The sequence below is a fragment of the Antechinus flavipes genome, chromosome 5, assembly GCF_016432865.1.
Source record: "Antechinus flavipes isolate AdamAnt ecotype Samford, QLD, Australia chromosome 5, AdamAnt_v2, whole genome shotgun sequence".
In the NCBI taxonomy this organism is placed as follows: Eukaryota; Metazoa; Chordata; class Mammalia; order Dasyuromorphia; family Dasyuridae; genus Antechinus; species Antechinus flavipes.
The window spans coordinates 219,222,998-219,246,581 of NC_067402.1; the positions used below are offsets into that span (position 1 = coordinate 219,222,998).

Consider the following 23,584-nt stretch of genomic DNA (forward strand, 5'->3'; position numbering starts at 1 on the left):
GGTTCTACATGCAGTAAAGATGCTCAGTAAGTATTTGTTGAATTGCTATTAAATTTTTTGGCTCAATGAAGCATTGATTAAGCTCAATCAATAAGCATTAAGCACAACTATATGCTGAACATTGTGGTAGGTATAGGGCATACAAAGATAAAAATGGAATTGTTTCTGCCCCTTAAGTGTGTATATTACAGACAAAATACACACATATAAGTATATATAAAATAAAAACTAATTTCCCCCAGGTTGGGGCAGGGAATTGAGGGAGGAAGAAGAAGAAACACTAATAGCTAAGGAAATAGGAAAGATCTTATATAGGAGATTGTGGTTGTTTTGAATCCTAAGGGAAAGTAAAGATTCCAAGCATCAGAAAGATAATTACAAGTGCATCCTAGTCATAAAAGGACACAGCATTCTAACCAGTCATTTAGTTTTGATTCTGTCACTTACAAAATTAGCAATTCCTTCTCACTTTATGTCATTCACACAGTTGCTAATTCACAATTAAGTCAAAGCTCCTTCCTGTAAGTTTCAAGAATGTGGGGGTCATGAAATTATGAGTAAACACTTGCTTTGTATGCCTGTTTTATATACCTGTGTACCTAGAGTTGCATAAAAATTTCTCAGATGAATAGGGGTTGCGAGTGAAAAAGTTTAAGAAGCCTTGATCTAGGTCAACGATAAAAAGATTGAAAAAGAACAGAGTTCTGCAGAATACCTTCATCCTGGACAGCAATCAACTCTGGATATGTCCAGCTAAACAATGCTATCATGTACAACTCCTATTTCTCCACTTTATCCATAAAGCTGTCATGAATATCAAATGCTTTGAGCTTATTATGCAAATAAGGTTAAGAGTTCTTAGTCTAGGAAGTAGAGATTATTTGGGGAAGATGTACACTGGAGTTACAGAACTGGTCATCCACTTAGAGATAATAATTGGAAGACAAGGGAGACAATTACATTAGCCAATTGAGATTATCTGTAGAGAAAGGAGGCAGTCTTGAGAGACACACACTTAAAAGGATAAAGGAGTAAGAAGCAGTGAAGGAAGGCACACAAATTAGTCAGAAGGGGAAAAGAGTCATTAGGAGAGACATAAGAAAAGGGAATGGGGGATAATCAGAACGTCAAATGGAGAATGAAGACTTAAGAAACAATTACTAAATTATGCTATTACTTCATTAGTAATCTTAGGGATAAGTGTTTCAATACTACAGTTTAGTTAGAAAGCAAACTGAGGAGGGAGTAGGAACTGAGGAAGAAAGGAATTGTCAGTATCAAGTCTAGACTTCTTTTCTCCTAGATTAGTATTGAACAGGAGACAGAAAAGCAATTTACAGGATAGTGAGTATATGGTCACAGAAAGATTTTCATTAGGAGACTTGAATATGTTTGGAGGTTTAAGAATGAAGAAGAAACAATGAAGCAAGAGATCATTGGAGCAAGGTTATGGAGAATGAAGGAAATGTGGAAACGGATTTAAGTATTAATTAATAATTAAGGTTATCTTGGCAAGAAGATGAACCTTATTTCTAGAAGGAATCAACAAACATTTATTAAATGACTATGGCTTATCTGAAGATACAAATACCAAAAAAAAAAAAAAAGGAACCAATTCTTGTTCTCAAAAGCCTTACACTACCAAAGGATGGTAGAGAACAGAGAAATCTTAAGCTGTGGAGATGAGGGAAGAGTCAAAGAACGGTGGTTTCAATCTTCTCAGGAACGTTTTTGAGAAAAACAGCCATTTGGGGAAACTTGCTAGGGAGTAAAAAGGAGATGAGTGAAAAGATTGGCAGGAGCATAAAGTGTGAGGTTCAAATTTAAGAACAAAAATGTGTGGGGGAAGACAGCTTACTTTTGTGACTTCCTCCAGAAACTCCAGTGCTTGTGAGCAGAGAAGATTGGGACAAGAACATCACTCTGCCAATGAGCCCATGCTGGCTCCTAGCACACACCACATTCTTTTTCAAGTGCTCATAAACAATAGTTTAATAATCCATTTTTAGAATTCTTGCAGGGATTGATGCCAAGCTTACTGGTCTAGTTTCTAGAAACTATTATTTTTAAAAACTGGAACATTTGGTCGTTTCCAATCTTCTGAAATCTCTTTTTCACTTCTGACCCTGAATATGACCATGGGAACACAACCAAAGAAAGGAGGAATCAGGGGTTCTGTTCTATTTTAAAGGCCCTAAAAGATATCAGAGTAAAGTTCAAACCTACTTCCCTACTTACAAACATGATGTCCAATTTTTTTCTCAGTTCAATTAACTATTGAGGTTTCAACTTGCCAGAGAAACTGATATCAGCGAATGAAGTCTCATACTGGTAATTTTAGGGGTTGCTATGGAATCCCTTTCTTAGTTCTCCATACGTGGCAGGAGAGGAGTCAGCTGAATAGTGGAAATGGATCTTAAAAGGATCCATCTACCACAATATCATCCAAGGTCTTAAAGTCTAACATGTTGGCTTCTGAGATAAGGAGGGGCAGGAAAGGCATCTATGACCATTAAACAATTTCACAGATGCAGCTGGAGAGGGAAGGAAACCTTGCTTGGCATACAGTTCATTTGCCATGGATATCTCCCTCCCCTCCCCCACCCCACTTCTCTAGCACCTGCTATTTCAAAGTCAAGGAGGAAAGAGCAGAATCTGTCAGTTAGATGAACACCCATCCCAGCTTCCCAGCAATACCTTTCACTACCCCTCCTCCACCAATGACCCTAAAAGCCCTGGTTAGCAAGACTGCCTGGGAATAACACTGCATTCAAGACACAGACAGGTTATTTTTAAACCTTACCATGTGTTGCAAGTCCCCTTACCCCCAACTTGAATCTTTACAGATCCACAGAGCCTTTAGTCCTGGGACCTAGGCTCTTCTCACTGTCCCCTACAAAGCCATTTTCATATTGTCCATGGGCGGGGCTGTGTTCAGATTTAAAGCAGGACTCCCAAAACACATAGCCTCTCAATAAGTCTCCGTTGCCTCCTTTTGTTAAAAATAATTATTTTATTTCTTTGGAAAATGGTGGGGTCCTGTTCTGTGGACTCCTAACCTCATCTGGGTTAACAATTCCCTAACCCACTGCCCTGAAACATGAGGGCCTCCTGGTATTCCTCTTCCCAACCCTGGGCGCAGAGGAACTGACATTGAGAATGGGCTGAAGTCTCTGGGTCTGAAAGCTTGGTATTCTGACTTTCCTTGACTCCATCACTCTCCTTTTACAGGGTTTGGACTCATTTTCAAAAATCAGTGCTAGAAAAATGAGTCTATGCTGGGGGTGCAAGGGGAGGGCAGTGTTGGGAGAGCTCCATATCCCAGCAGCCAAGTCTTTCTGGGGACACAAAAACCCTTCAGTCCTCCCTGCCTCTCCTGGCAGCCTGTAATCCTCACTCCCTTGTCGCCCCTCTGGTTGGGCTTAGGGAAGCTGAAAAAGGTGCGCTTCCTAGGAGGTGGGGAAAATCTAACTCTCCCTCACCTCTTCTAAGAGAGTACCACCCAGGAGCCGTAAGTCTGCTCATCCTCATTTTCTCATGAGCTCCCTTCCACACACACGGAGAGCAGAGATGAACGAGCCCCCTTCTCTCGCCCTTTCTGCCAGGGAGGCAGCATCAGAGAAGTGTCCAGTGACCTGGTCAGTGTGGCATGGCAGTGATGCGCATGCTCTGTGAGGCAATGGGGTAAGTCACCATGGGGGTGGTGGTGTGGCTCATTGTGATTCCCGCAAGCGGCTGCGCCATTGAAACAGCCACAGGGGCAACAGACACGGCCACAGGGGCCATGGAGACTGGAGGTGGGGCCATGCCTTGGGCAATTGTCTGGGCCAGGGCAGCTGAGAGCGGTGTGATCTCTGGGTTCAGGTGAGGGGGTGGTGGGGCTGTGGGAGGTGCTGCATTAGTCGGTGGGGCAGCTGGTGCACCTGTGGGGGCTACAAGCTCTTGCTGGGATACAGGTCTAGGTTGCAGGGCCTGGCTGCTGAGTGTGGTGTGTGTCTGGGCAATGCCATGATTGTAGTTGGTGACAGTGCCCACACTGGGTGCCAATGTTTGTTCTGTGGCTGGTGCTGTGGAGCTAAGAGTCATGACTTTGGCCTGGTTACGGAACTGGGCGTTCTGCTCCAACAAGACTTCATTGGTGGCCAACAAGTTGTTGACCTGCTTCTTTAGCTCCTCCACGCGCTTTCTGAGCATAGCATTCTCCTCTTCTAACAACCGGCACTCCAATCCCCGGGGCGGGGCCAGGCTGTATTCAAATGTCTCAAAGTGGGAACCATCTTGGGGGCACCCACCCCCTCCCCGACGACGTTTGGGGCATGGCTCATGATCCTCAAAACCCCGGTCCGAAAGATCATATGTGTCATAAAGATCATGACGACGGCTGGTGGGTGCTGGACCTGCAGACCCTCCTCCACTGGTACCCCCCCCACCCCGAGCTTCAAATTCAAAATCCCGCTGTAGATGGCGGAACTTGCATTTGGCTCCACGCTGACAATCCCCTTTGAGAAAGTCCCGGCAGATAGGAACCTCCTCTTTGCCATTGGGAAGGTCAGCTGGGGAAAGGCCCAGGCCAGCTGCCACCTTCTGCCTTAGTCGTGGGGGGAGTTCACCTGTCTTCTTGTAGCCATCCTCATCCTCCTTGGAGCCATGGATAAAGCGGCAGTTCAGGCGACTGCACTCTTTGTTCTGGAAGTCATGGCAAAAGATGAATTCATTCTTGCTCACACCCAAGTTGGAGACTTCACTCATGTCCGGGTGACGGTAGCGGCAGCGTTTGCCCCGCTTACACACGTTCCTCAGAAAGTCTCGGCAGATAGCATCAGAGCTGCCTGAGTTAGCTCCTGACCCAGCTCCACTGGTCTCCTCACTGCCACCACCTCCAGAGCCTCCATTACTGCTCCCTGTGCCATTGGTATAGCTGTCTCGGTCAGGCATTCTGTTCCCACTCCAAATGAGTGGTTTCTTCCTTTTCCACCACCCTTGAGTACAAATAGAAAATAAGAGAGCAGTGTTAGATAAAGGGATCCCTGGAAAAGGACCTTGACTCCTCCTATTCTTGGCAGTGAGACTGGCCCAAGGGGCCATTAGTAGATCCTGTGTCTACCATTCTTACAGACTGGAACTACTGCCACCACTGGAGTACAAATAGTAGCAGAAGTCTTGCCCAACCCACTGTGTACCTGATCTTGTTGGGAATGATTCACTTTCTTTTCTTATTTTGGGCAGGTGAGAAGGAAAAGGGGGGGGTGGGGTGGTTAAGCCCCCACCTGCTGGTTAATGAGTTAGCTGAAAAGAAGGGTAGTGTGGGATTTTGCCTCTCCCTCTTACTGACCTTATTAAAGTCACTGGGAATGAAATCAAAACTTTTCATAAGTGTTTGAATAAGCTTGGTGGGGAGGGTATTGAGGGAGGAGGAATGAGGAGTTGGAGACAGGATGTCCAGGGCACTAGAGAAAAGGATAATAGGAGTACAACCTTTATTTTTATGCTCTGATCTACTCTGTACCTTTTCCAAAGGTCTCTCAAGTGGCTGCTCGTTTCTATATTCCAAATCTCCAGACTTTCTGGAACCCTGGGAAAAAGGAGTAGTTTGGGAAGCCCTTAAACTTTTCTGGGTGTCTATTACAAGGAGAAGGGAGGGATATAGCAGCTGTTGTTTTCCCACCCCCAGGATAAAAAGCTTTTTGGGAAACAAGGCCAAAATGGGAGGAGAAAGTTAATACGAACCACCCTGTCAACTCCACAGAAACCTTTCAGTCCCTCCTCCTCCAACACCAATACCCCTTCTCACCTCCTACTCCTCAAAACCCCACCCCTGATCAGATGGGAGTTCATGAGAGGTTTGACTTAACTCTAAGCCAGGCTACTCCTCACACTCATAAAGTTCCTATTTATTTATAGACTCCATAAAATCCTTTTAAATCTTCCTCTTTCCTCAAGGGACATCTGAACTATCAAGTCCACTGCCTGCCGCACCCTCTGGCCCAGGTTTGCTGTGTCTGTTACCAAGTCTTACCCCCAAATATTTTCCTTATGATACTCAAGCCCCCTCTGCTGCTCAGGGATGGTAACACCATCATTCTTTCCCTTTAATCATCGAAGCCTCTCCTGCTTTTGCTCCTATCACCCAACTTATTTCTAAGTCCAATTCCTTCTTAGTCTCTTCTTCAGGTTGGCCCATAAAGTTATAACTGATCTAAAATGCAAGCATGAGGCACATAGTAACAATAGCCTTATTATACATCCCTTGAAATATCAGGAGACATCGGACCTCACTGTTAAGGACCATACTTAAGTGTGAAACCCAGAAAGCCTATAAAAGGGTTAAAGGGGACCGTACTATTAAGGGGTAGCAGGTTGGTTCTCCCGAAAGCCCCCACAGCTGTGAATCATAAGACACAAATCAGTCTTTACTGACAGAAATGTTGACTGAATTGGGAATGAAATAAATCGGAGGGATGAAGGAAGAGAAGTCAGAAAATGCAATTGCCTCTCAGTCTCCTTGTACCGAGGGATCTATTCAGCAGTCACTAGCTGGTAGCTCTCCTAACACCCAGCAGCCACTAACAGGTTGCTCCCATAACACCTCATCTCCCCTCAAGAAGGTCCCAGGATAGATACCTAAGTTATCTCAGGCAAAATCTGGGATTGTTGCAGGTCTCCACTTGCACATCACTGATGGAATCTGGGTAGGTGACAGAGCTTTCGTGGAGGCCTGCGGGTTTCCATGAGGCTGCACAGTCCAACGGGGCAGTAGGATTTGGGGGCTGCACACTGAAACGTCTTGACTTAGGATGCCAGGTCCCTTAGGCTCCACGACCTGTTCTGTTTCCTACTTGTCAAAGGGAGGGAATGTTGAAGGGAAGCGGGAATAGAAATCACACAGAACAGAGGTAACAAAACGTGGAGACAATAAGCGTGGGAAAGCCGAACTTTGGACTAGGAATAGTTTGGGCAAAATAGCTTGGAAGGGGAGGGTGAGCCTAGGGCTGCTGAGAACGAGTCGGGCCACAGAGAGGGGCGAGTAAGAGCAGGGGCCCTGGAGCTTCCGAGGCCCGCGCCGCGCCGGACAGGCGGCGAGCACGGGCTGAGCCACTCGCCAAGCTCCCTAGTCGGAAGACCGGGGACCCGTGACGTAACGGGGCAGGGAGAGGGGTGTGCTGAACCAAGGGGAGTACCTGTGCTCAGGAACCCCCGGCGAGGGGCCTAGGCTAACAAAGCAGCTCCGCCGGCCGGCCCGTGGCCGAGCCAGACCAGGTAGGCGTTTGGGGCCAGTCCCGGCTCCTCCCCTTCGGGCGCCGCCTCCCCCTCCCTCACCTGCAGCCGGAGCCACCGCTGTCCCTGCTGCAGCCGCCAGTACCGCCTGCCGGCTCCTCCGACTCTTGACAAAGAGCCGCCCACCCACAGCACTTCCGCTTCCTACGGAAGCACCGACGCTCTAGGAACCAGCCCCGGAACCAAACTCGATCGACGCTGTAGCTGCGCGTTCGGCCCCAGGAAGCTCCCAGCAGGCGCCGCGCGTCGCGATGGTAACACCACGCTAAGACCAGGAAGTAACGCGCTCCGCGATAACCTGGTCCAGCCCAAACCGCGGTCGTCATGCCCGGGGTACCCAATTCTGACCACTTCCTTGCCTGCCTTTCAGCCATAATTCCACCCAGTCCCTTGCCTCATCCCAGTGCTTTCTATAGCCCCCTTCCAACGCATACCCTGTCAGTTTTCATTCCCTCACCCTCTGGGCAAAGCCAGACTTAGTCGTTCCCTTGATCTATAATATTCCTATTAAAACACCTCAATTCTGTGTTTCCTTTATATCACATCACCAATAGGAAACAAGGCTTTGAAATAACACACAAGCTCATTGTTTTTTTCCGAACAAGAAAGTAGCGAGGATTTATTATACAGATGTGCTAATACTGAGCCACAGACAAATCAGTCCAGAATGACAAGAGTCCCATGGCACAAAAATCAAGATGCAGGGAGATGGAATCTGTGGCAAAAGATGGAATAGGCATTAAAAGATGGCATGTCCTTTTGTCAGGCAGGTGTCAAACGGTGGTGAGAATCCTTTATCAGATGGTATAGCCAGTAGAGTTCTTCGAAGAGTGGGTCATGTTGCCTGAAGTTTTCTGCCTTCCTGACAGTGTCACCAAGGGTCATTTCATCTCTGCTTTTGTGGCCTGTGGTCTGCACAATCTGTTTACTTGGACCTCTGCCTCATCTTTCTCCTCTTGCGTTTCAGCCTGTAAAGGGTAATCAAGTAAGCCCTCCAACTTTTTTTACCTAAGGGAGTTAATCCCCAAAGTAATCTACATACATTCATTTATTAATTTTGTTTTCACATAAGAAAAAAACCCAAGAAATTAATTCAAGTTCTTCCCAACTTATTTCTTTTTCAGTATTTATTTAAAAGTCAACAATTTCATTTTGAAGCCAATTTTTTTGTCCAAACTTTTCAACCAGTCACCGGAAACCCCCATCTTAAAGTCTACCTACCTACGCATTCGCTTCTTCCTCCACTGGGTTCCAAAACGAGCCAGGGTAAAATAAAGAGTCAGTTAGTGCCAATCATAACAAATTCCAAAAGCAAACAACTGAGTTCACACTGCTTCCGTGTTTTAACATCTACATTTTCCAAAATAAATACCGGGCGCTCGATCCTTTAAGGTTTTTCTTAATAGTCATCTTTAAAAACAGGTCTACTCCAGAAAACTCAGTGCACTTATCAAATTACTTGAAAAAACACCGTGTTGTTCACTCCACCCCAGCGTTTTCAGTTAAGAAAATAAACAACTCTCTATGCTCAAGATATTTGAATCTCTCCGGGTCCAACGAAACCATCATCTCCCACCTCTCCGTGACCACAGGACCACCCTTCCAGACATCTCTTAGTCCTTTTTCCCTTGCCTTCTCATCTTGAAAACGCTCCTCTCCTTACCGAGCTCCCGGAGCCCTTAGACCCTGGGGCGGGGGGAGGCCGCAAAGAATCAAGACACAAGCTGCTCCTCCCCCCCCTTTTAGTTTAGGCCAAGCAACCTTCATCCCCAGCAACTCCTCTGCTCTAAAGGTCCAGGCAGCCGCACTTACCTTGGCTCTCATGGCGCAATGGAAGCTGTAGGGAGAGAGGAAAGGAACAAGGTTAGTTTGGAGAGCGAGGAGCAAACACCGAGTCCAGATGGCAGCGGATTGTGAAGCTCAGCTACGGGAGAGAAAAAACAGAAAGCACTCACTCGACAAGATGGCGCTAAGAAGAAGAGAGAGAACACCTCTCGCGCGTCTTATTTAACAATGCGATCGTGTCGTCACTTCCGTCCTAAATCCCTCACGTGTCCAACCCTGGGCGGGGGCGGAGTTTACCAGAAAAGAACAATGGCGGCCGTCTTTTTTTTTTTTTACTTTTGCTTCTTGGGACCGCGATTACCTGGCGTACCTACGGAAAATGGTCGGAGAATACCCTGAGGAATGGCGACAAAAACATTCACTAGTCTTCACACCGCCAGCTTTTTTCACTTCACTTTTTTTTTTTTTTTTTTTCAGATTTTTCAGATACTGGAGCAGCTGCCCTTTTCCAACAGGGCCTTTGATGGATTAAGGTCATTTCCGCCCTCACTCTAATGATTTCATGGGAGTTGTAGTCCCTTGATGTCAACCGCCATTTTACTGTGGATGGTCCTATTGCACGTGCGGAGGTGAGGTTCAGTAAGTGGGAGTGGGGAGAAAGTGGGAGAAATCGGAAGAAATCGCGAGAAATCGGGAGAAATCGCCTTCTTCATGTTTCAGCCTCCGTTTCCAGTGTTTATCAGATTCAAAGAAAATTTCCAAAACGAAATTTTTATTTTTTTTTTAAAGAAATTATTCACATGTATTTTAAAAAAGCAAAAAATCTGCCTTCTATCTTCTCTTCCCCGCACCCTACTCCCATCCCTTCTCCGATAACTTCTCCCTTTTCTAGCTTGGTAATGAAAGAAAACCAAGACTCCTGTTTATACACAGGTATAGTCAATTAAAACAAATATCTGCAGTGATAATGTCGTTAAAAGAAAGTCTCATTCTGTACTCAAGTCCCTTCACCTCTTATGTTTCATCATTAGTTCTCTTGAAATATGGCTGGCCTTTACACTATTAAAACAATTCCTAATTCTTTAGGAATTTAGGAAAAGTTGACTATCACTTATTTTCTAGTATGAATTGTCATCTTGGTTCTTTAAATTCTGCATCAGTCAGTATAAATCTTCCCAGTTTTCTTTGACATTTCCGTCATCATTTTTTACAGCACAATAATATTCCATCACATTTATGTATTATAACTTGTTCAGTTATACCTCACATTTCCCCATAGATTTCCATTCCTTGCCACCTCAAAAAAGACAAATATTTTTGCAACCTTAGAATTTTTTAAAATTTAAGTCTAATCCTTCCCTATGGCTATTTCCCCATTATCCCTTTTCCCATTTTTGTATCCAACTATGTGTATATTTTCCTTTGAACAGTTCAAATGAGAATAAGGTTCAAAGTCAGACATCTTCCCCATACCCCACAACTTGTATGTAGAGATGTCTGCTTGCTCACCCTAATTATGTAAAATAATTTCCCCATATCTTCCTTTCCCCATCCTCAATATATTCTTCAACCCCCTTATCTTTCCATTCTTCTCTTAAGATAAAAGAACTAATCCCAGGCCTTCCACCTAATTATTCTCTGTGACTCCTGATGGTGACTGGCCAACCTTATTTCCCTTTTCCCCCTAATGCCCAAGTCATCATCGCATGCTTCCAATCATTTAGGTTCACTGCACTCTGCCTGCTCTGCCATTAATCAGTTGAATGCCTAGACTTGTAATTCTTTCTTCTCAATATTTCACCTATTCATCTCTCAAAGAGTCACTGTCTTGTAAAGGCCCTTATCACCTTTTGCTTGGATTATTACAACCACCTCATATTTCTCCTCTCTTCAATCTTTTGCATTATTGCCAACATGATTATCTTAAAGCATTCTCCTATCATTAGTTCTCTGCTCAAAAAGCTTCTGTGACTATTTGCCTCTAGGATAAAATCCTAAATCTTGTTTGTCGTTTTAAACCTTTCACAATCTGGTTCCAGCACATCTTTCCAGATCGGTTACACACTTCTTCCCTTCTGCACCAGTCAAATGACCTGTCTCCTTGCTACATATTCAATGGCCTTCATTGACTTGTTCCCTATGCTCCCTTCTCACCGCTACTTGGAATTGCAAGACGATTTTAAGGTTGTCACCTCCTTAAAAAAAAAATCTTTCCTGATTCTTCCAGTTGTTACTTCCTCTAAATTAACTTGTATTTATTGTGTTGTATACACTGTATTTACTTTATCTGTGAACCTTGATGTAGTCTTCCTTTTCCAAGTAGATGGTTTATTTGTTGAGGTAGTGAATGTTACCATAGTGCTAAATGTTGGGATTATTAAGATCCAAGCTAAATAATTCCTGTCCTCATGAAATTTACATATGTGAACACACAGATATATAGATATATACATACATAGTACTATTATATAAGTATAATATAGTATATAATAGTATAAATACTATATAAGATTACTATAGACACAATAATCTTGGAAGGTGAGATGGAGAAGGAACTACAAACTGGGGAGATGAGGAGGTATTCTTAAAAATCTGAAATGAGGAGTGAAAGCATTCCAGGTATCCTTGTTATATATGAGGAATGGCAAAAAGGGAAGTCTGGTATAACTCGTGGAGGATAATGTATAATAAAACCGGAAAAGTAGCATGCATGATGCCAGATGGTAAAGAGCTTTAAATGATAAACACATAGGTTTATATTTGATAAAGTTGGTAAAGACATTAAAAAATGTATTAAATGTTCACACTTCATTAGTGCTCTCTCTTCTTATCTCTTGTCTTCCCATCATTGGATTGTAAACTCCATGAGGACAAGGGCTTGTGTTTAGCACCATGCCTGGAATATAGCAGGCCTTAAATGTTTATTGACTGACAAAATCATAGCTATATTTTAGGGAGAGATTAATGGTTCTATAGAGATGAATTAGTGAGTGAGGAGAGACTTAAGAGACCAATGGCATAGCTATAGTCCAGATGAAGTGAAGTAGTCTTCAACTGGAATAGTGATTATGATAGTGAAAAGAGGATGTACCAGAGAGCTATTTTAGAGTTACAGACAATAAAGTTCAGCAACTCTTGGGATATGTGGGGAGAGTGAGATTGAGATGTCAAGCACACCAAAGTTTGGAATCTAGGTGAATAGGACAGTGGTGTACTTCACAGAAATATGGAAGATGAGTGGGTTTGGGCTTTTGCTTCACTCACATTGATTTTGAGATAACTACAGGACATCTACTTTGAAATGTCCAAGAGAGCTCTGGTGATGGATGGTGGCTCAGGAGAAAGAATAGGGATGAATATAAATTTAGAAATCAGGGTGATAACCCTTGGGAGATGAAGAAATCAGCTAATGTGAAAGTTTGTTAAGAGAAAAGGTCCATAACAGCAGTTTTTCCAAGCTTCTTCTTGGCAAGTCATGCTCTGGGTTTTAGTTTTTTCATCTGTAAAACAGGGATACTATTTCACAGGGATCTGCCCCGTGAGTAGCAAAGTGAGACAAAATAAGCAAAGTGCCTTGTAAATTATAAACCACTATATAAGTATCAGTTATTATTAGGAGCATTCTCAAAATGTAATTGTTGAAAGGAAGAATATTAGAGATTAAGAGAAACTTAAAGGAAAATAGGAAGATAGTTCTACCTGAAAGACAATGGATAACTTTAATAATATCAACAATAATGTTTTTATTTACATAGAATTTTTTTATATTTTCATTTGGTCTTTCAACTTTTGTTGATGTTTCAGAAATCAGATGGAAGTCATTGGGCTGAATTAGTATCTATCTATAGAGGGCAGGAACTCTGAAAAGGTATATACTTAAGTCTCAGTATGTTTGATATAATCTTACAAGATATTAACTCGGTGGAATTGATGAGGTAATGGTTCCCTAGTGATATAATGATTGGCTTATACTCAGTATGATGAATTGATATAAATGTAATAGAGTCAGACCAAAGTCAAGAGACTGAGATGTGCAGACTGGCTGACTGACTGAAACTACTGGCACAGACTGGGAGACTATTATTCCTGACTATTCTCATGGCGGATTATTCTGCTGAGACCAAGGCTGGTCCCAAGGCCCTTTAGAAAGCTAGTCCGGACATTACATCTATCATACTCACTGCTATTTATTACTGCTTCTTCAGTCATTCATTCCTCCAACTGCTTGGAAATTTAGGAGGAAAACAAAGGATAGAAAAAGTCAAGTTCATTATTAAATTTATAAAAATCAGAATAGAAACTACAAGTTCTACAAGGGAAAAGAAATTCCAACTGGCAAAGCTAAAATTCTAATACTCAAGAAAGAGTCTCAAAAGTAAAAATGGATTGACACATCAACATCCTTCCCCAGCCCTTGTGAATAAAATCCCCAAATGCCAGTTCACAACTACTGTCATCTCGCCCTAAAGGAAACATCCTCCCCTCCCCCCAAATTACCTAATTCAGCCTCTTGAGGCTTGAATCTCATATATAAATGTGTTCACCAATAGGCACCAATATGCTAATTGGGAACTTAATAGCCCATTCCACTTCTGAAAATACTGGTCCTTAGTTTCCCTCTATCTTGACTCAGAAATCAGCTAGTTTGGTGTACAAAAAAAAGAGCATTGGTTTTAGAACTAAGGAATTTGTGCTGTAATATATTTGGATGATTCCAAGGGCAAAGTCATCCTTTCTTCCATTCACTTTTGGCTTCTAGTGTAGTTTTTTTGAGTGAAGAAAAATCTATCTCCTGACAATATCTAAAATGCTTCGTAGGGTTTTTATAGAAGTTAGATCTTTAAGAGAACTTAGAAGTGTTCCCTCATTTTAGAAATAAATAATCTCTAAGGTTCCTTCCACTTCAAAATCCTGAGGTCCAGATAAGATTGTAAAGTCATGGGAAATGATAAGAGCAATAATACTACCTACCATTTTTTATATATAAAACATATAATTACATGTATCTATAATACTTATTAAGGTTTACAAAGCATTTCACAAAAACTATCTTATTTTATCATCACAATTCTGAGTAGATGCTATTAAGCTACTTATTTAGGATCATTAACTAGTGTCTGAGACCAGCTCTGAACTCAAGATTTTCCTGACTTCACATCAGTCTCTCCACGTGGGCCATCCAGCTGCCAGGATTTAAACCCCAGTTGGTTTCCAAATATTCCTATTATTCTTATCTTCTGAAGATGTCAATCCTGTTTTCTCTAGTTGCTTCAACTGTTTTTCACAATCCCCCCCCCCCCGCACCAGGTTTCTCACCATTATGGTTAAGCTTTAACCATACAGTTTAGTATGGTTTTGGATACTTTGGATCCAATTTAGTTCAGTGCCTTTCCCAAAATGTTGATCCAGAATTGAATTGAGCTCATGAGTGACAGGTGCAATATTAGAAGTGGAAGTCACTTCTAAAAACTCATGAACCTTAAGTTGAATCTGTGTCCAACAGACTTGTACATCAAATGATTTCTGCATCTTCCCCAATCATAAATACCAAATGAAAACAGCACTTGTTATTCCTATTAGAGGAAACATCACCAGATTATTGTAGCTTGTCAAGATCTTTTTGGATCCAGAGTGTGTCATTCAACAATTACCTATCCTTCCCAGATTCTCAAAAATTTCTTATATATACTTTCCTTCAGAGTACAGCTATTAATGTTGATTTGAGCAGGGTCCAGTAAAGATTCAAGGCACTGTCTTACCTGTATATTAGAATATTAATAAACACAGACTTATCTACCTGCTGCCCTCCCTCCAACCAAATCCATGCACACACTGAACACAAATATTACTTATCAATTTTATTTTTAAAAAATAACAGAACATTCCTGGGGGAAATAGGAGGTGGGTTATCCTATTATTTCTGAACAAATGGACTTAGCAAGAGTTACATTTCCACTCCAGAAAAATTAAAACAACCATAAACCCCCCACTTCCTACAGACAAGTCTTAAATTCGAATCCAGAGAAATTAGTGGGATTTTTATTACTCTTTCATTTCTCCCAAAGAGGACAAAATATAATTTAAGATTGTATAAATGGTCCTCCTATTAGGACAGTGGGGAGCCATCATATTCTAGGGAACCCGTTCCAGTTTAATGGAACTTGCTTATCCAAGACATATCTTCTACCAAGACCACCCCCACCCCCCAACCCATCACCAAATGAGCAGCATTACAAATGGCACATCAGAAAATCATCAGCAAATCCAATTTCTTTTATTGACGCAATCTCTGCGTTTAAAAACCCCATGAGTTAGTGGGAGCCCCAGCTCCCCAAGACCCCACTTACTAACTGCCCCTCCCACAACAACCCACAAAGCCCCAAGAATCTGTACAATCCAAGTCAACAGCTTCAGAAAGGAGGAGCCTCCTTAAGAGTCAATCTGCTCCCCTGACTCCTGCCCTCTTTCAAGAGGGACCTTAGAGCACCACACACAGGAACCAAACTGGCAGATGGGGCTTTCAGCTCTAAACTGGGAACTATGGGCAATTCCAGGAACAAGGTTGAGTTGAGAAGGGTCATTTCTTTATAGTTCTTTGAGAAAACTGGATCCTGTCCTTGCAAAAACTAAAAATTTAAACAAGAGGATCCATACAACAGAAGATCCCAGAATTATTGGCTCCAGCTCCTACAAAATGGGAGGGGCCTGACCAGATAGCCTGGATCTGAATAGGATTCTGCTACATAAGAATCAAAATGAGAAATGGAGGAAGACACCTCCCCAACCCCATTTTGAGGCAAGACAAAGACTTGAAGAGGCATAACGGGGCTGGCACCCCAGACAAATAGTAAGATATTGACCACTAGGAAAGATGAGAGTAAAAAATTTCAGGGGAGGTGGCGGCGGTGCATAAGCTAGATCGGCCATCTACCTCTCCCTGTAGAGCTGGGCCATCAACCTTGACCAAGCAGAGAGCAATACAAAAAGTTAGAAAGAGGGGCTTGAAGACAGGTTTTGACTCCTGATTTTATTATTCAATTTCTTTTTTCTGTTTAAAGTAGTCTGCGATGGCCAGGAGCCCCAGCCTCCCAAGGCCAGAGTCAGTCGGAGCTGGTAGTCATTGGAAGGAGGGTTGGTTGTAGGAATTGGGATGAGGGGAGAGAGGTTCCCCGCTCTGCCAGCGGTCCTGGGTGGAAAAGATGAACCGCTCTTTTTGGAGCCCAGGGTGTAGTAGGAGGGGAAAGAGGGAGGAGTACTGGGCTAGGGAGATGGAAACCATCTCAGTCCCCGGCTTCATTCTCTTCTGCCGTTTCCCCAGTGGTGGCATTCTCTGCAGTCTTGGAGGCCTGCAATGGAAAGGACAACTAAAAACCTCTTAACAGTCTGGGTTAATGTCTGGGTCAATCTGGAGGGATCAGGAGACAAACTCATCTCTATTTTGCTATAAAGATCAACAGGAGTCTTAAATCCCTCGACTATACCTCCACTTTCATCGAAATATTCTCTGACAATTGCACATTAACATGAAAATTGTGGACTTAAGCCATGAGAATTATAACCAACCTTCTTTTTTTTCTTTTTCTGGGTCTTCCGACTGGCTGAACTCTGAAGGAGTGCCTAGAGGAAGAGAAAAGAAAGTGGCTGGTGTGTAGGGAAGACTGAACTCCTTTAGGCCTTTCCCCCGCCTCATTTTCCTTGCTGGTCAGTTTGACGGAGGTCCTAGATCGCTCTTCCCATACTACTACTCACCTTTAGCTCTGCATCCTGGACTTCTAGTTCAGACTTGTACAGCTCAGGCTCAAAGGGACCACTGGTTATCCGCATGGGACCATTGGGCATGAGCAGTACTGTGAATTTGAACTGGGCAACAAATTCACCTATGGAAAAGGAAAGAGAGGTTGGGGGGTGGAAGGTCAATGATTCCTCTGATACACTGAGCCCCTACCCCAAAGTTACTAGATTCCAAATTCAAGAAAAGAGAGCTAAGAACTTAATCACTCCTTGAACACCCTCCATGGTGTCACATGATGCCAGCACTCACCTTCCTTCTCATACAGAACATTGAATGGTTGTAGTAGCTCATGTTTAGCGCATTCCACCACACCCATGCGGGCTTTCTTTTCATCCTCAAATGCCCTATATTGGAGAAGATTTGGGGATTTAGGTACCTACACCACCCTATATATGCTTTCAACAATTCAACCAACGTCTATTCTCCTAATACCAATTATACATAGATAATAAAATTGTTCTGGTCCTCAAGGAGCTTACACATGGAGAAGAGAAAACAAGAAGTACATCAATACAAAGCAACTTGAGGAGGAAGAATATACTGACATCTAGGAAGATCAGGAAAGGCTTAAGGGAAGAGGCGGCCCCTGAGCTGAACCTTGAAGATAAGAGATTCAGACAAAGAGGTAAAGAATGTATTCTTAGCATCAGGCCCTTACACTTCTTTCTCATCACTAATTCAAGAAACCATCATTAAGTATCCGCCTGCTCCCTTACACCTTTAGCTTGGGGGAAACAAGTTTGGGCAGGTCATGGATACAAGACAGGGTGTGGGCAGGCTGGCTGAGTCATTACCAGTCCCTTATTTGTCCCCACCAAGACAGGCACCTGAGAGTGAATGGCATGGCATCGAATCGCCTCTCCACCTCGCTAAAAAAGGCACGGGAAGTTTTCATTTTCAGACCATACTGTTTTGAAGGATCTCGTTTGTAGATGGTAGTTCTCTGTCCTGCATCCTTGGCCTACAAAAGAATAAGAGACAAGTCCATACCTAGCTGGATCCTTCAACCAAACTTTCCTCAGGAACAATGGAAGGAAACCATGTCTCTTTTGCTTCTCCCTTTCTCCTGGAGGAAACTTACCTTGCCCTCTCCTGAGCTCACAAGAACATCCACAGCATAAACTTCGTGGACTTCAAACTCAGCTTTTTCATGGTCCTTCCTGTGGAGGAGAAATGAGGATTACCAATTAAGATTAAAGAGACTAGAAAGGAGCATGGAAAGATAGAGCTGAGGACAGGAGACATACTTCTGCTGGTCTGTGGGGTTTTGAATGATGGTTTTTTCTCCATCGATGACATGTTGCTTCAACTGGTGAGACAACATACCTATAAACAAAGGGAAAAGAGTGACCCTTTGGTACCTGCTGTCACGAGGAGGAAGTTGTCAGAATCCATCTCCCTCCACAGTTTCTAAGAGAAACTATACAGAATAGACAACAAATTTGATCCTGAATTCAAGAATGAGTTTTCTCTACTTTGGACCAGAATGGATCCCCAGAATCTTATTTCATGGCTGAACATTCATTCTGGGACATACAAAATCCACAACCTTACCTTCTATTGGTGTGCAGTTAAATGAATGGGCAACTTTATTCCAGGCATCTGTAACTTGTGTGTTCTAGAAGGCACAAGATTCAAAATCAGTATAAGGTGGCAGAACCTTTGCAAGTCAAAACTCACCACTCCAGCCCCCTTTCCTCCCAGAGGAGGAAAAAATGGGAATTATGCTAGAGTGTTGGTTCTCAAACATTTTTGGTCTCAAGACCCTTTTACACTCTTTAAATTCTGAGGCTGTCCAAAAGATCATTTATGTAGCTATTATTTTATTTAAATTTATCACGTTAGAAACCAAAATATATAAGTATTATCATAATTTTCACACACAGATCCCAGAAAGACTCAAGGCCCACCCCCCCAAAAAAAAGTCTCCAGACTAACTTTGAGAACTAGTACCAGAGAATGACTTTTAAATATTTTTTATTCTTTTACCTATTATCTTTACATCCTAAAGCTATGTTCACATAAGCTTATAACCCTTACTAGAAGTGAAGATTATCTTAATTACTTTCAGCTCCGTACTATGTGAAAGGGATAAATGAAAATAGGAAACAGTGAAAGCAACAGATTGCAATAAAGTTAAGAAAAAAAAAGAGAAAAGGAAAGACAAGGCCAAAAAGTGGTGACTGGTTTTAGTAAGACCCACAAAGAATTGAGGTTAGGCAACTGTCCTGGGAGGTAGCTAACCTGAGACAATTCATCGTGAGGCTTGGGCTTGGTTGGTGAGGGTAAATGGAAAGCACAAACCTCCATACAATTGTATAAACCATGCTTCCTTACCTGGTTTCCAGGCTTGACCAGACGCAGAGCTGCCTCAGCACACAGATGAGCTGCCTTAATCACATCTGCTTTTCTCCCTGTCACTGGGGTGCCCTGCAGATAGAAAGAAGCAATCAGTACCTTTTCTTGAATGTGATTTTTGCCATACCCATACAATGAGTAAAAAGGAAGAAAAGTAACTTTTTTCTTAGTGATCAGAGGAAGGAACTTAAGGAAGGAGTTATTGAAATACTGTCTTGGTTTATCTGCCTGTAGAAATAGATGTCTAGATATTTTAATGGCTTGAGTTTGGGTGGGACAACACATTCACAACCACATAACTTCTTTCTGATACCAAAAAAAAGGGGAGCCTTAAGGTCAAGTTACGCACCTTAGATGCATCAACCACGAAACTATGGGCCACATTTGCAATGAAACCATCCACATGGACTCCCAGGTCACTAAAAGATACATATGGAATAAAGTGTTAGGAACAGGATTCCACACATCACACCAGCCTCTCCATGAATCTATGAGAATCAGCCTGGGCACTGAGCTAGATCAAGGCTGATCTAGGGCCCTTAATTGGTCAGGGACTTACATTTTTACTAAGTCACCCTCCTTGAGGATGTAGTCCTGGTCGCTCTTCAAGGGGGAGAAGTGACAGACACAGTTATTTACCGAGATGCTTGTAGGGAAGGCAATACCTGTAAAAAAAGTGACTGTCAAATCTAATACCTGCTTCTCCCTAGTTCTAGTATCCCTAAGCCAAATGGGAATAAGTTCTTTACCAGAGACTCCACTCGGGAGTAGCCACTTTTAATAGGGAAGGACAGGTTTCTGATCCCCTGCCCCACCTATACTCCCAAGTATTTCAACCCTAGAGATGGTTGCGTAAGTTTTGGATTATGAATCTGGGAGAAATTTAGGATAAACAAGTGAGGGACTTGTTACCTTTTTTCATCTCCTTTTCCTTCTTGAAGATCTTTCCTGTCTCCTCCATGATCATGGCATCTCCCTTCTCACACAGACCCAGCACAGATGCACCCGAGGTTGATGCTTCTACTACTACCCTCAGGACTCCTGGTAGGATAGATGGGTACCTTGGTTAGAATTGCACCACTTCAGTTATAAGCATTAAGGCACAATGTTGGTGAAATAACCTGAATATTGAGACCTGCCTTCTTGGTAACGTCTCTAGATCTTATATCTCAAAAAAACTTGCTGGAAGACTTAGTTTCTCCTCCTCAATATGTAAATCCATCCCCATTTCCTAAGAAAAACAACTTTCTTCTCCACTGGTGCTCATAACATGATGTAACAGACTAATAACTCCAACCACAGCTTATTCTCTCTCTTCCCTTGTCAGGAAAGTGGTATTTCTGACAAAGGCAAGGTTTATGAACTTTTAAAAGAATCCACTGGGGAACCCATGTGCAAGAAAAACTAGTCAGAAGGTCATTTATAGGCATCAAGAACAGAAGGAAGACCGATGAATACTGAGACTGATGCCTTGTTAAATGTCCTCTTCTTCCATCTCATGATACCCTCAAATTAGATGGGTGTTATGAAGCACAACTCACAAAACCTTCCCCATTCCTCACAAACTTCCTAAAACTTCAAAGAAATTAAATGCTGAGAGCACATGGGTCAGAAGCAGCAGAGTATTCCAAATGCTAAACTGAACCAGTGACTTTCCATTTGAGCTATCATCTTCCAAAAGCCCTCTTTTAAAAAGGTTCCAAAAACACCACGGTAAAGGGCTTGCTTTAATGTGTTGTACGTGGGGATGGGTCTTAAGAGAAGCTATTGAATCTGAGCTTGGAGTTTATTCAAACCTCGACTTGGGTCTACATTTTTAGTCATTTTAAAGACACGGCTTTCCCCAGCCTGATAAGTACCTCAGACAGCATCAACCTCCACCTTCCTATTCAAAGACCCTAAGACAAAAGAAAAGAAATTTCTCCTCTTTGGACAATGATCAGGGATATAGTTCTGAGAAAGTCCAAGGGGTTTCTGGAGACAAATGGGAAACGGTGACACCTGCCCGGCAGCGGAACGGCAAAAGGACAACCGCTGGTAAAGTCACAGCAAGTCAAATAAAGGAGAAAACTTCTCCCGGCTCAGAAAACAAGCAGCTCTCCACCTGGCATTTCCTAAACCCGTAGCGTGAGCGAGGAGGGACTCCGAAAATACCCCAAGGAAATGTCAGTTCTCAGGGAAATAGTAGCGAATCCGGGATATCCCTCCGGGGAAGGGCAGAAGACGAGCGCCCTGGGACGCTGCTGCGGGGCAGCGGGCAGGTTGTGGCGGCCCAAAGCTCTCGGGGAACCCCCGTCATCCAAGCGGAGCCGGGGGAGCCCCCCGCGGGAAGCCAAGGCACAGAGAAGAAAAGGCCCCGGAGAAGCACGTGGCGGGGCAGCTGGTGTCAGCGGCGGCAGGGGAGGAGGAGGGAGCGCCCCGCTTGGGGGACTTGGCAACACGTGCCCGGGCCGGCCCCGGAGCCCCGGCCAGATGCAGAGGCCAGCCTGACCCACCGGCTCCGGCGCCGCCCCGGAGAACCGGCCCAGGTCCCGGCCCCGGCACCGTTTCCCTCGAGGCCCCCACAGCCCGAGAGGGGCGCGCCCTTCCCTCGCAGCCAACTGCCCGGCGCCCCAACCGCCCTGGTCCCCAGCTCGACCCCTGCCCGGCTCCTCCGCATGCCCCGAGTCGCGACCGAAGTCCCGGAGCCCGAGGCTCATTCCCGCTGGATCCCGCCCGCCTCAGCCCCCCCGGGCCGCACTCACGGTTGGCGATGTCGCCCCCCATCTTGTACTTGGTCACCACCAGGTCCTCGGCGATCGTCTGTTCCTGCTGCTCGTCCTCGCCCGACATCTTCCCGCCGCTGCTACTGCCGCCGCCGCCTCTGCTGCTGCTGCTACTGCCGCTGCCGCCGCCGCCGCCGCCGTCGCGGTCGCCTCCTGTTCAGCCGCCGCCGCTTGTGGCCGGAGCCCCCGCGGTACGTGAGGGAGGAGGGAGAGCTAGCGAGCGAGAAAGCGCGAGCGGCGGGCGGGAGGGCAGGCGCGAGCGAGCAAGCGCGCGGTCCCGGCGTAGAGTACTCTGGGATGGCGAGTCTCCGCTACTACGGGCCACCAGTGATACGCCGCACCAGATGGACTACAATCCCCGGCCTGCTTTGCGCCCGCCAAGTCAGGCCCCAAGGCCTTGCCTTGCATGCCTATTCTCACGCCGGGCACGCTGGGAAGAGTCAGTCGGCCGGCGGGAAGGCGGGGCTGGTGGTAAGTGGGAGGAAAAGAGAAGGGAGAGTCCCGCCCTCTCGGTTAAAAGGAAAACTACACCTCCCAGAGGGCATCACTACAGGAACTACGTAAACAGGAGGCGGGGAGGTGTCGGGGGCGGGGGAGGGAGGGTGAAGAGTCTCTGCAACGCCGAGGCGCGGGTGGCTGGGTGTGTCCGGAGGAAAGCTCCGGCTCCGGAATCCTGTTGGCTGACGTAGCTTCCTCGGTGGCTAGCTGGTAGGGCCGGCAGAGCTAGCTGGGTGGGTTTGGGACCCTGAGGGGAGGGAAGGAAAGGGATTGTGAAGGTATGGAGGGAGGGGAAGAGGGCGGAGCTCCCCATCTGCGCCCCCTCTGCCGGGCAACCTGCGCCTGCTCGGCCAGTTCCGCCTGCGTAGGCGGGCCTTTGAAAGGGTGTGCCAGCCGAATACCTGTAGTGAAGGGCTGATCCGGAGTGTAGGACTACCGGCTACCGACAGGGGGGAAAGAGGCCAAAAGGTCTAACTGGTCACACAGGAAACAAATACTCCAACTAAGTTTCCGAACCCTGACCCTTTTGAAGTCCGAAACCGCGTTCTTAACCACGTAGCGCCTGGTAACCGGACACCCTGCACGTGTTCAGGTTGGGTCGAGAGAGCCTGCCCTGGCACTGACGCCAGGGGCAGCGTCGGAGCTAGACTCGAGGCCGATTTATGGAAAACCTCCCAACAAGAACTCCCAAAGTGGCCATGTCTTGGGGTTTCTTCTAGTCAATACAAGCATTCCTTAAACACCTACTGTATGCCAGGTGCTGTGCTAAACTGAACTTTGCGGATACAAGGAAAAGCAAGAGGCAGGCCCAGCCGTCAAGGGGTTCACTACTAGTACCATACAGACGAGCTCTGGATAGAATACACGGGATCCACGGGAAAAGCTCTCTTCCCCTGCCAGGCCCCTTAGTGCTCGAGCTGAATAAGCCACTTGTGACCCATTGATTTACCATCTTGGTAAAGGCAGGGATCTGGACTGGGGATGGGGAGGAAGAGAGGAGAGGCCAGTCCTACTCTTTCATGCCCACGTGGACAAATCACTTAATCAGTAATTTTAACTTCCATATCTTAAAAAAAAAAAAGGGGGGGGGGAAGGGAACATAAAGTTGATC

The 23,584-nt window shown here is 44.8% G+C and overlaps 2 protein-coding genes and 1 long non-coding RNA gene across 6 annotated transcripts; all 3 read right to left on the reverse strand.

Annotated features, from left to right (window-relative positions):
* Nucleotides 1-2,993: 2,993 nt before the first annotated feature.
* On the reverse strand, nucleotides 2,994-7,391 carry ZC3H10 (zinc finger CCCH-type containing 10). 4 transcript variants are annotated; one of them, XM_052000882.1, is made up of 4 exons: nucleotides 7,318-7,390; nucleotides 6,622-6,832; nucleotides 5,507-5,572; nucleotides 2,994-4,979 (listed from the first exon to the last, which is right to left on the reverse strand). In XM_052000882.1, exon 4 carries the CDS (start codon nucleotides 4,933-4,935, stop codon nucleotides 3,640-3,642), a length of 1,296 nt encoding a protein of 431 aa, XP_051856842.1. In that variant the 5' UTR covers nucleotides 4,936-4,979; nucleotides 5,507-5,572; nucleotides 6,622-6,832; nucleotides 7,318-7,390; the 3' UTR covers nucleotides 2,994-3,639. The 4 variants fall into 4 exon arrangements, with proteins under 4 accessions (XP_051856842.1, XP_051856840.1, XP_051856841.1 ...); XM_052000880.1 differs by lacking the exon at nucleotides 5,507-5,572; XM_052000881.1 differs by lacking the exons at nucleotides 5,507-5,572; nucleotides 7,318-7,390 and adding an exon at nucleotides 7,179-7,287.
* A 470-nt stretch (nucleotides 7,392-7,861) lies between these two features.
* Nucleotides 7,862-9,217, reverse strand: LOC127564460 (uncharacterized). Its single transcript, XR_007954274.1, has 3 exons — nucleotides 9,088-9,217; nucleotides 8,497-8,519; nucleotides 7,862-8,243 (listed from the first exon to the last, which is right to left on the reverse strand). It is a non-coding gene; the product is annotated as an uncharacterized LOC127564460 (long non-coding RNA).
* A 5,686-nt stretch (nucleotides 9,218-14,903) lies between these two features.
* Nucleotides 14,904-22,140, reverse strand: PA2G4 (proliferation-associated 2G4). Its single transcript, XM_051963113.1, has 13 exons — nucleotides 21,955-22,140; nucleotides 20,123-20,251; nucleotides 19,770-19,875; nucleotides 19,560-19,629; nucleotides 19,190-19,282; nucleotides 18,407-18,470; nucleotides 18,100-18,178; nucleotides 17,934-18,012; nucleotides 17,680-17,813; nucleotides 17,102-17,196; nucleotides 16,810-16,937; nucleotides 16,624-16,677; nucleotides 14,904-16,406 (listed from the first exon to the last, which is right to left on the reverse strand). The coding sequence occupies exons 1-13, from the start codon at nucleotides 22,040-22,042 to the stop codon at nucleotides 16,341-16,343; spliced, it is 1,185 nt and encodes a 394-aa protein (XP_051819073.1). The 5' UTR covers nucleotides 22,043-22,140; the 3' UTR covers nucleotides 14,904-16,340.
* Nucleotides 22,141-23,584: the final 1,444 nt, after the last annotated feature.

Coding starts and splice junctions, on each gene's coding strand:
- PA2G4 (XM_051963113.1), bottom strand. CDS start 22,042: ATGTCGGGCGAGGACGAGCAGCAGGAACAGACGATCGCCGAGGACCTG. Junction 18,179..18,406: donor TAACTGCACACCAATAGAAG/GTAAGGTTGTGG, acceptor CTTTGTTTATAG/GTATGTTGTCTCACCAGTTG. Junction 17,197..17,679: donor GCCATGCCATTCACTCTCAG/GTGCCTGTCTTG, acceptor TCTCCAATATAG/GGCATTTGAGGATGAAAAGA.
- ZC3H10 (XM_052000883.1), bottom strand. CDS start 4,935: ATGCCTGACCGAGACAGCTATACCAATGGCACAGGGAGCAGTAATGGA.